Below are 12,894 nucleotides of genomic sequence, written 5' to 3' on the forward strand. Positions count from 1 at the left end.
ACTGTTTATAAATTAAAAAGAAGTACATTCTTACAATTCTAAAAAAATCTGAATTTTCGTACAAATTCTTTATTTGTTTAAAATAACTGTAAGACAATTAAAAAAAAGTTGAGCAAAGGGCAAACCGTAACAACATGATGACAATTCACAGTGTTCTAGTGAGGTGCTTGAATCTGTGCTTGACAAGACTCCCTCTCAAACAAATCTGATTCTTTTCCATTTGCTTTTTAAAACAAATTCATGAACTCGCTTTTTTCTTGGTGCAACTAAATCATAGACAGCAAAAATCTCAACTCACTCAGTTAAAAATTTATAGCTATAATTGTACCTATAAATTATAGCTATAATTATAGCTATAACTACCTATAAAACAGCTATAATAATGTATAAAATTCAGCTTTAAATATAGCTATAAATTACAGCTGTAATATTTTCACAAATTTTGAATAAAAATTAGTTTAAAATCAGATTTTTTCAACATATATCGATCAGTATCGACGGTATCCTCCGTGTAATAACAGTAAAACTGAGGGCCTAAAGTATTTTTAAACAATTTAAAAAAAACTTGAAATTGTAATGATTTCTCGTTTTTTTTCCTACTTATTCAAAAATACTTCAGGCCCCCAGTTTGACGGTTATTATACGGATAATACCGTCTGTACTAATCGATATGTGTTGGAAAAATCTGATTTTAAACTAATTTTTATTCATTATTTGTAAAAAATTTACAGCTGTAGTTTATAGCTGTATTTATAGCTGAATTTTATACATTATTATAGCTGTTTCGTAGGTAGTTATAGCTATAAGTTATAGCTATAAATTATAGGCATATTAATAGCTATAAATTTTTGACTGAGAAGCTCCAGACGGCATGAGCTTTGATGTTATCATAAAGTTACCTTTCAAGTATAAAATTATTTTTGTAGGCTTTTTCAACAAAATGCTCTTGCTCACGCAATGTTCTGACCCCTCGAAAGATATATACGTCTTATTTATCAGGAAACCTAATAACAATGACCATAGACACATTTCACTAACTTCATGTCTGTAAATATTCTTGAGATGCTAGTAAAAAACAGGATGCAATGGTGCGTGGAAACTAAAAGTTTACTTTTTAAAAGCCAACATAGCGTTACGAAGGGTAACTCATGTACCGACAATCTACTAAGTCTAGCCCTCTCTGCAGACGAGGCGCTCTATGATAATGGCGATTTGCTAGCAGCCTTTTTAGACGTTCAGTTATCTTTTGAAATTGTGAATAAAGATATTCTATTAAATAAATTAGTAGCTTTCGAATTCTTTCCCCAGGTCATTAAGTTCGTCAGTATCATTACATGCGAAAGGTTTATCTACACTGACAATAAATCCAGATATCGTACTACTTACGAAGAAGTTCTACAAGAAGCAATTCTTAGTCCACTGTTGCATGTATTATACTCTCTTTCATTCATCATGACTTACGTAATGTAATGAAAATCTCTGAGTTTACTGATGTTCCAGCTGAATGTATCAAAATAAATCATACTTATGATAACAAAACAGTACTTACGAAGACTGTTAAAACTTTTCACTCAATTCGGAATTGCTAAGTATTAAACCAGATCCCTGTCAATCTCAGTAGAACATGTTAATTACACTGATTCATATCAAACATTTTAGTCTACTGCTTTTAATCACAGTAAGGAAAAAGAAGATTCAAATCATAAATATTATGGACATGTACTCATTACCAACAACACAGAGATACACTATTGAAAGACTTTATGATTATAAAACTACATCCTCTGTACAACATTGAAAGCATTATTACAGGGCCAAACATCACTGTGTGTATTACCATTTATAAATTTTTCAGGAAATGCAACATGCAAATCTAATGTCAACTGATAAGTAAAAAAAAAAATAATAATAATAATACTTAGTAACATTTATTTATTCAGTTAAAATAGTAATAACATTTAATTTATATGTGACAAATGATTTCTAAAGAGTTAAAGTTATCACAAACACTAATCACTTATTCTTCCTTTTTAGCCAAACCACAGTACCTGTAAGCGTTCTTACTATGACAGTTAAATTGTAAATTTTGTTTCAGTCAAAACTGTTTTACTTGTACATGACTTATGAAACTGAAATAATTTGTACCTGATGTAAAATACGTTATCAATAAAGAAAGTGTAGATACCTCTAAACGTTAGTGTACTATAATATAAAAGAACGTTATACTGATAATTGAGAAGTTAAATATAAATACTAGTAATGTAGTATGTTTTTATTTAAAATCTGCCTGTTCTGCCATGTAATACATGAGAAATAGACCCAAAATCCATGACATACTGTAAATAATACATACCATTGACGTCACCTATAGTTCTATCGTATAAGTGTCTGAAAATTTTATGATCAGCACGTTCATAATTTACTCAAAATCAATAAGTGACATACTTACAAGCGTACATTATTTTTTTTAAAGTACTCTGTATGACATGTTATCGGTTATTCTAGTGAATAATTACTTACGGAAAAGATGCCATGGTCGCCAACTTCACAAAGACCTCTCTGCGTACTGCCCTTGACTTGCTATATTGCTGTGGCGGCATCAGTTTGTATTTGCTGCAAAAACTAAGTGGTTGTAATAGATATTCTTGTTTAGCTTCTACAAGATCACTTTTATTTGCTATGATAAGCACCGGTATTTTGCTTTCAGCAAAGTATTTCTGTAAATAAAAGAAAACTCATTCAATAACAAATAAATTGTTTTCATATTTTAAGATAAACAGTGTTTAGTTTTTATATCTTCTTTAAGTGGTAAGAAGGCTGAATTTAATTGATACAACAGGCCGTTGTTAATTTATTTCATCAGCTTACGTCAAAACAAAAAAAAAATCGCAATAGTCTTTTCTCATATTACTATTTTCGATTATAAGTTAAGATTATAAAACAGTTTTAAAATATGATAAGCATGATCATAACATAAGCCAAGAAAAACAAAATTTTGTTACTCCAACTTAAATCTTTTACATTCGAGTTCCTACATTTGAATGGAAATGAATGATGTATTTACGGATCCATTTGAGCAAAAAAGGGATTTTTTAAGAACCAAAAGAACTTGTAATGTAAAAAAAGGAAAATACTACAATCTTGCAGTCTTTTACAACATAGTTTAGATTCATTCGAGATAGTGGTCATTCCTTCCCTGAAGTTTATTACACTTTTTAAATTAATAAGACATGATTCATCGTTTCAGTTAATTTCACTTCAGTTAGTGTCTAAAAATTTTATTAGATTAGAAAAAATTTTCTTAGACATCATTCAGTTTTCTTTTATGTGCCCGTTAATAAAGATTACTCAAATGTATCCATGTCATTTATGAATTAACTTTAAATAAGTTTTTTTTCTTATTTATTGTTCTAAAGTCTTTACTGCAATCTGTATTTTTTTTTCTATGAAGTTATTTTTCGCAATACTTTGTTTTGCTCTTTTATACAATGAGAAAAGTCACAACACATAATTTTATGTTTTGGTCTGTCACTACATCCAAATATTCTACATCAAAAATAAAAAATGTCTCACTTTATCAATGATGCTACGTTTTTTGTTGTTCCTACTTTATATTATCTCAAATGATTTATACGTACACAAAAATGATTATTACCGTACGGTCAATCCAACCATAGCATTATAAACTCGTTTTCACTCACTCACTCACTCTCATTCTTGTAACATTGCATTTTACTAGCCCTGTCAACGTTTTTACGTCGCCGAGAACCTGTGCCGCTGCAACACACTAAAATCACCTTTAAACACCTACAACACATTCTACATCTTGTTCCGCACCGCTGCTTGGCTCAGCTCTGTACTCCCAATGCAAACTCATCACCTAGAGGAGGCCCCACCGTGGATTATCCATCGTGAGGTGGACAGTTCCCGAGGGAAATGATCAGGATATACCTATTACACAATTGTGCAAATAAATACACGTTCCATGTAATTCACTTTGAGACTACTCTTTATTCATTTACATCAGATGAACACTTTAAGAGAATCGACGCTATCTCTGGCACTAACTCGCAAAGTGCAGATTTATACACGTACTCTTGTACTCATACGCCCCCACCCGCACACCTACATACAAACACAAAGTTCTCCACCCGCGACTTAGAGAACGGCTAGCTCCAAGGGTATGACAACCCAGTTAGATCGCGAGAGCACTTGGCCACAACGCAATACTTTAGTTTACAAGCTACTTCACACATCAACTCGACGACAAAACACACACTGCACATCCTTTCTGTCCATAGTGAGTCCTACTGTCAGTGTCATCAGCCGGTCTGCCGAGTCTCAGACGATGCTGCTTTTCGGATACGCACGCACCCTCTTCGTCCTATTGCTACGGGCAGGCGGCCTTTTGCTGACTGCTGAGGCTCAGATGACCCATCAAATATACACGCACCCTCTTTATCCCATTGCCACGGGCAGGCAGCCTCTCGCCGACTGCCAAGCTCAGACGACTCTTCAAGTACGCACACACACAGTCTCGTCACACAACTACACCTATTTAACACACAGTGCCACAGCCTCGCGTCATTCTAGATGCATCAGCTCGCCCACGATTCAAAGAATCACGCCCACAAAGCTCTCTTCCCCAACTCGAACGTCTTCTTCTCGGACAACCTGATTCTCGCTCTCACGCACGCATCTCTCGGTTCTTTTCACTCACTCTTTCTCTCTCTCTCTCTCTTTTAGCGATATTGACCCCCCACTTACACTCATCACTTTTCTCCTTAACAACAAAGAAATCCACTGCATGCCTCAATCACACATGCTAATCTACAAGCCTGCTTTTTACCTTTGCCCTCGACACATCCTACACACCAACAATCTCACCTCTGGTGTCACAGTCTCCAGACAGGCTGCAGATGATGACTCTAGAAGGTCGCCATCAGCTGGTTAATAGACAAAGGTTGAACGACGTCTCGAAGGCCCACACACTCTACATCCTTCTCTCTCAAAGGCCTGTCAAGGAATCCTCTCAGTCTCACTGCTTGCAGCCTACTGCCTCGAAAAATCCGTTGTTGTCTTCTTTCCCCTACTCCTCTCATACAACCTAGCTCGTACACGGCTCATCTTTCGCTCAAATACACTTACATACTCACACACACTACTTATTTCCGGCGAAATGCGATTTACAACAGACACGGAAAAATACATTAAAAATTCCGAAAATCGCCATAAATCGATATTCCTATTTTCCTATTATACGACACTAAAATATACACACATATCGGCGCTCACAATTACAATAGTATCGTCACTTAAAGTCCATTCATAAATAGTTCTTCTTCTGATTCATGCTTTTTACTCTCACTCTTTTCATTGCTTGGCTCACTGGCTGTAGGTCTCTATCTTTTTCTCCTCTTTCCTCGCATAAAAAATAGTAAAAAGATACACACACGTACGTGGACATTAAAACGAGGCTCGGGCATTAGAATTTGTACCATGTGTTTGGTGTATTTCGGCTTGGAATGAAAAATGACCCCATTATACTCTCTCTTCCTCTCTCTCTCTCTCTCTCTTGCATAAGTAGCGTAATGACTGTTTCTGCTATACCTCTATAAAACGAATACTGTTTCTATTCTCCTAAGCCCTCGGCCATTTTGATTCCAGGTTGGTTGCAAGCGCATTCACTACAACTCTTCATGGTACTGTTATCTCCGAGGACGATTGCAGTTACCTTTTGCCCTGGACGCAAATACTAGGCCTTATCTTAAATCTAGGTGAGAGTCGGTTCAGCTGTTGTCTGTAGAGCAACCTACTCGACTTCGCTTCCAACAGTTGGCATTATGTATCTTATACAAACGGACGAGTAAACTATGTCAGCAACTATTGATGTTGAAGCTCTCCATGCTAAAATAAATGAGGACAGTAATACATTCATGTCATGGCTAGCCATTGAAAAAGACACTGCCCGCAAAAACGAACTTAGAGCTGCTATAAATGGATTTAGTGACGCGTTCATTAAACTAGCGTGTGCATACAGTGCACAATTACCTTAAGCTTTAGCTAAAAACGCATGCCTAATTGAAATTAGACAAGCGTGCCAGCAACTAAGTACATGTTCGTCTACATCGTCTGTTGTCAATCAAAAAGCTAAAACTTATACCGATGTGGTACACCATAGAGCTAACAGCCGTATTGTCATAAATCATGGCAAACCTATTCCTATAAAAAGAGCATCACGAGTTGTAATCAGCCCTGTTGTTAACCGTTCGAATGAATTTCCTACTGCGCAAGACACAAAAACGAGCTAAAAACTATTTGTGCTGCTGATCTTGGTCTGCTAGTAGGGCGTGTTTTCTTAGCTACTAGAAAATCTGTTATAATTAAAAGTGATGCGCTGCAGAGATTTGTAGATGGCCCAGCACTGAGTGATCTAGAAGTTGAGGTGTAACCTCAGAAAAAATTTTGGCCTCGCATCCTTATTAACGGCACACCAGTTGAGTATACTTACGAAGAGATACAAAAATCTTTGATTGCACAAAAATTCAGAGGTTCCAAGCCTGACGAGATCAAAATTGTCTACCTGTATTTAGCTCACAACAAAAAACACAGGTCTTGCGTCATTGAGATATCTTCTGAGCATCGAAAGAAGTTATTTTTTAGGGAAAGAATAAACCTTGGCTGGGTACAGTGTAGATTAAACGATCACAACTCTGTACTTCAGTGCTTTAAGTCTCACAAGCTTGGACACATCGCATCTAACTGCAACATCACATCAATTTGTAGTTTCTGCGCTGGTCAGCACTCTTCTAAAGATTGCATAACCAACTCTGTTGTTTGCTTCGTCAACTGCAAAAACTCCAAAGCTTCCTATCATTCGCACCGTGCCTTTGACAAAGCTAAGTGACCTGCGCTTCATGCCAGTATGGAGTGCAAATTAAGTAATGTAAATATCTGTAGTAATGTATAAGTAATGTAAATATCTTTGCCATCAGTGAGTCATTTTTAAAGCCTAGCATACCTAATCAACTAGTGTACATACCAGGATACAACTAACTGCGACGTGATCGTGTCGGTAAGGGCTGTGAAGGCGTAACTTTGTACATTCACGAATCATTCAAGACCAGGACTGTGGACACATCTGAAACTCCACACGTATACGTCAAGCGCCCCAAATACTTATAGACTGCAATTAAAAGCATTACACTATTACATATGCAGTTGTCTATCGTTCACCAAAAGCTGGCTTTTGGACTAATGTTGAGTCTACCAATGTTAATTGTAACTGTGTCTACGATAAATTATTACCCATTTGCAATTTTAAAATAGAATCGAACTCGAACAAAATTAACCTTGACATTATCAAGCAATCTCTGTTGTCATTAGGCTTAGATAGAATCTCCTTCGGCCCTACCCACCACTGCACTACTTCTGACTCTGCGATTGACTACATCTACCTGAGTGAGAATCATCTTTACACGAGCCAAGAACAATTTTTACCACCATGGACCACCACCAAACATGATGTTACCATAGTCAACTTGAGGATTCCTGTTCCAGTAGTTACAAAAACTTTACAATGCCGCTGTTATGTGTGTGTCTGTTAAAGGGATCAAAGATTAATAAGTAATACTTATATAGGTTGATGTTCTTTATTCGTAACTCCAAAGTACATCCTCTTACATGGCCCTCTGGCCTCGCTCTGCCCTCTTCTCCTCTACCGATCCTTCCTTTATTCCTCTCTTCGATACTTAAAGGTCCTACTCAAAACATCTCTTCCCTTTTATATATAATCATTCAAATAAGTAGGTTTATTGGCAATACGTTCTGAACGAGTTTTTACAATTCTTGGTTCGGTCGTTTTGACTTCGTTTTTATCAGCCATATTATTTACCCCTTCAGCCGTTTGAGATTCAGACTGATCCACATCTGGAGTGCTGTTTATAGTGGAGTCCATATTAGGACTATTATTACCAGCGACTGTTTCAGCCAATAATTTGGCCTTTTCCGATTCCGTTTCTAACTGCACTTCCAAATTCGGATCACTCTGAACAAACTCAGCCCCTCTAGAAAGATCTTTTCTATTACGTCTTATAATTATATTCTTTTCTGTCTTAACAACATACGATCTCGGGCTCTGGCTTTTACCAACTACAATGCCACTTTGATGAGGTAACAACTTTGTTTTTTCCTCATGTATTTTAACCTTATCACCAATTTTAAAGTCTTTGAGTTTTTTCGAGCCCTGATCATAATATAACTTTTGCTTAAATTGACGTTCTTTTAAAACTTTTTCAAAACCTTCAGATTTAACTACCCCTCGACAGAGACTCAGACTTGGCAATACATTTTTTACATTACGACCAAACATTAATTCAGCTGGCGTACGCCCAGTATTATCTAATGGCATATTTTTTAATTGAAGTAAAGCCAGATTTATATCTTTTCCTTCTATGTTTGTCTTTTTTATTAATCGGTTTATTGTTTGTATATGTCTCTCTGCTAAATTGTTTGCCTGATGATGTTTAGGAGAAGTTATAATATGATCAAAACCCCACTCTGTTTGAAATTTTTTAAACTTTGCGCTTGTATACTGCGAACCTGAGTCTGACCATAGAGTCTCTGGTACGCCGTATCTAGAAAATATTTTTTTTAATGGCTTAATAGTGGCTTCCGTGCTTAAATCTTGCATTTCTTGTATGTCAACGAATTTACTGCATGTATCAATTGCGATTACAAACTTCTTACCTTTACAAAAGAATATGTCAGAAGCCACTATTTCCCATGCTTTGGTTGGTACTGTTTTTTCAAACATTGGTTCTTTGCTAGTATTTCTTGAGAGACTACAACAGCTATCACAGTTATCAATTACATCATCAATTTGTTTCGACATACCTGGCCAGAATACAGTATTTATGGCTAATGCCTTACATTTTTCTTTGCCAAAATGAGCATAGTGTATCTGGCCAAGTATATTTGTCTCAGTGTTTTTGGTACTACTATTTGGTTATTTTTTAACAATAGACCCTCACACTCTGATGATTATTCTCTAAATAAAAAGCAAGGTTTGGCTAGTTCTGACACTAATGTCTTATTATTAGGCCATCCTTGTTGCAGATATCTCAAAATTTCTTGCATTTCTTTATCACGACTAGTTTCAATTTTAAATTCTTTCAGTCTTACATCTTAAGTACTCAAATTTTCATTAATCATCATCACATATGCTTGAATTTTTTCTTCTTCTGACGACTCTGTTTTTTGTAAATGTAATCTGCTCAAATTACCAGCAATTAATAATTCTTTACCCAGTACATATTTCAATTTAAGATCGTAGTTAACTAAACTAATTCGCATTCTTTGTAATCTGGGTGAACATTTATTCATTGATTTTTTGAATATAGAGATCAGTGGGTTATGGTCTGTTTCTACAACAATTTTTTGTCCAAATAAATATTGGTTAAATTTTTTACAGCCAAAAACAATAGCTAGGCATTCATTTTCAATCTGACTGTATGACTTTTCTGTTTCTGTTAAAGTTCTTGACCCATAAGCCACTGGTCTCCCGTTTTGCAGTATTACACTGCCCAATCCTTCACTCGATGCATCAACACTCAAATATAATATCTTTGTTTACGTCGAAGTAAGATAGAACCGGGAGGTTACATAATTCTTTTTTGAGTCTTATAAACGCCTTTTCCTGTTCATCTCCCCACATAAACGGTACATTATTTTTTGTTAGTTGTCTTAAGTTACTCGTAAGCTGTGCCGCATTTGGTATAAATTTTGATACGAAATTTATAGGTCCAAAAATTGTTAATAATTCTTTTTTGTTCTTGGGGACCATCATTTTTTCTATTGGTTTAACTTTTTCTTTATCGATTTTAATTCCACTTCCTGACAATATGTGTCCTAAGTATTTTACTCTTTCTACCAAGAATTCACTTTCATCGCTATTGAACTTAATGCCATACAAAAAAAAATAAAAATACGGAAGTAACCTAACTTTGTAACAGCTTAAGATTTCGAGATAGTTTCAAATTCAGGGCTAGGTTAAATTCACAGGTTAGATTTGTAATTCTTGGCCTAATTAGTGATTTTCCTCAATTCTGTTTACAAAACGAAAAGATAACAAAAAAATCAACTTTAGTCTGGTTGCGTTTTCAAGATTTAGAAATTTGAGGTTCAAGTAAAATTTGTAGCTTAGGTTTTCATTTTTCAGCATAACGAGTTATCTTTTGAAATGTTGATTCTTAAAAGAAAAGAAAACACAGAAGAAACTAACTTTGTAACTGCTTAGGGTCTCGAGATACTTTAAAATTTAAGGTTTAATTCAATTTATAAGGTGGAATTCTATTTCTTGTCATAATTATTATTTTTTCTTAATTCTGCTTACACAAAGAAAGGTGTAATGTATGATAGTATAGGTGAGACTCTACGCTCCCTCTTCTCAAATCTCGTGATGAGGGGCCCTAGGGCCAAATGAAGGGAAGCGCGAGCAAGGAGAAAGTCTATCAGGGGAGTACACAACTAGTCTTCGAAGAAGACACAGGTGCTACTTTGCTATGACTACGGTAACTTGAATAAAGGTCTTCGAAATAACAAGTGTGGGCCATTCTCGCGACACACCACCTTAACAATATCTTTCCTACGTAACAGTTATGGTGCTAAGTGTGGGGTACCGTAAGAGTCGAAATTTTTTTTTCTTTTATTGTACTTGTTTCAAAAAAATTCCGTCAAGAAGCACACATGGTGCAGTGCCGCGAGAATACGACAATTTGGAATTAAGAAGCTAAAAATCCGATCAGAGGCAACAGAACCGGTTAACAAGCAGCGGCGACATCAGCCTGGAGGCCAGTACAACTAGAGTAACAATTGCTGATAATCATAGGATCAAGAAGACAAGAGGCAAGGGAAATAGTCCCAGAAATTTTATTCCTATTGGTGTGCATATCGACTAGCACGTGAGTACATATTTAATAAAATTAATTGTATCCCTCACTCCCAAGGCAAAATAGAAAAGGCACTTTTATTAGGTAGAGATAAGAGCGTTAGATTTTTATTTTTTTATTTTTAATGTATAGATGTATATATATGTATATATATATATATATATATATATATATATATATATATATATACTAGTGGGGCTTACGCCCCCCTGCGCGCACTGCGCGCCAACCCCCCAACTTTTGAATATCTTATAAGAAATACATAAATTACATGGGGCTACATTGTTTGAAGACGTTAAAAAACATGATGGAATAACATATAAAAATTTCAGGGATACTGCAATTGCAATGGGTTTAATAGTACATGATTCTGAAATCGACAATATTTTTAAAAAAGCCATAACAATTGTGTTTCCATACCAGTTAAGACAATTTTTTGCTTGGTTTTTTATTTCAGAAAACATTCAAGGAAATAAAATATGGAATGACTATAAAAAATATTTTACGGAAAACTTCGATAATGATAATAATAATTGTGCTCTTCTACATATTATTAAAATTTTGGTATCGGAAGGTAAATCATGTGTCTTTTAGTTCACTGACACGAACCATTAGGAACTATATAAATAATTGCAATATTGAGGAAATATCTTTCAGTAAAAAAATGTTCGATATAATGCACACAAATTCAAATAAAGATCAAAGAAAATTTTTAAAACTATTTGTGAACAAGATGAAAAAGTATATTCCATAGATGGTCCTGGTGGATCCGGAAAAACCTACTTATATAAGACACTTATTTATTACTTTATTTCTAGAGGTAAAAAAATTTTATCAGTGACTTGGACAGGAATTGCATCTGTATAACTGCCAAAAGGTATGACTAGTCATAGAACTTTTCGTTTACCTCTAGACTTAGATAATATTGAAAGTGTATTTTTAGAATTTAAAAGTAAAAAAAAATTAAGGGAAGTTGATTTAATAATATGGGACGAGGCTTCTATGATTCTGAAAAAAGCTCTAGAAATCGTTGATAAAACGTTAAGAGACTTGTGTAATACAAAACTTTGCTTTGGTGATAAATTAATAGTATTAGGAGAAGATTTTCGAAAAATTCTTCCAGTTATAAAAAACGGTAATAAAACTATAATGATAGAAGAAACTATTAAATCATCATTTTTATGGAACTCCTTTAAAATTTTAAGATTACAAAATAATATCCGTTCTTGTAATGATGAATTTTTAAAATTATGGTTAAGAATTGGAGAAGGGGATATAGAAACATTTAACATTTCTAAATCCTGGATAACAGATGATGTCTGTACTAAAATATTTGGTAATTACAGCAACTGTTTTGACAATAACGCGATACTAACTTCGCATAATGAATATACTTTTTTTTAAACAATAAGATTTCAAGTAAATTACATGGGGAAACTAAAAGTTATTACAGCATCGATACTGCAACATATAAAGGTGTTGATAAATCAGATGATAATATTTATATAAATTTCCCCGTAAAAATGTTAAACAACATTTGTAAAGGCTTGCCACCTCATGAACTTAAATTAAAAATAGGTACAATAGTAATGTTTATTCGAAATTTGAGTACATCAGACGGATTATGTAACGGTACACGATTGCGCATTACTTAATTACTAAAGTATAACGTAGAAGGCATAATAGTAACGGGAGAAAAAATTGGTAATAAAGTTTTTATTCCAAGAATTACATTAAATACTGGAAATACTTTATCATTACCTTTTATTTTATGTAGAAAACAATTCCCATTACTTGTAACATTTGGTATGACTATAAATAAGTCTCAAGGTCAAAGTTTTGATAATGTGGGATTATACTAATAAAAACCTTCATTTTCTCATGGTCAATTATACGTGGCTTTATTAAAATGCAAAAATAAAAATGGAATTTTTGTTCAAGTCGA

At 34.4% G+C, this 12,894-nt stretch overlaps 1 protein-coding gene across 1 annotated transcript in view; it reads right to left on the minus strand.

Annotated features, from left to right (window-relative positions):
- Miro (mitochondrial Rho GTPase) overlaps positions 1 to 12,894 on the minus strand; it is a 360,966-nt gene that overhangs the window by 215,884 nt on the left and 132,188 nt on the right. Inside the window, exon 9 of the mRNA XM_089595677.1 lies at positions 2,521 to 2,717. Coding sequence (XP_089451803.1) covers positions 2,521 to 2,717 — 197 coding nt within the window. The remainder of the gene's footprint in view (positions 1 to 2,520; positions 2,718 to 12,894) is intronic.

Source organism: Copidosoma floridanum, unplaced genomic scaffold (genome assembly GCF_036245765.1).
Source record: "Copidosoma floridanum isolate Cflo_tuat_1 unplaced genomic scaffold, Cflo_Japanese_pri ptg000027l, whole genome shotgun sequence".
Lineage (NCBI taxonomy): Eukaryota > Metazoa > Arthropoda > Insecta > Hymenoptera > Encyrtidae > Copidosoma > Copidosoma floridanum.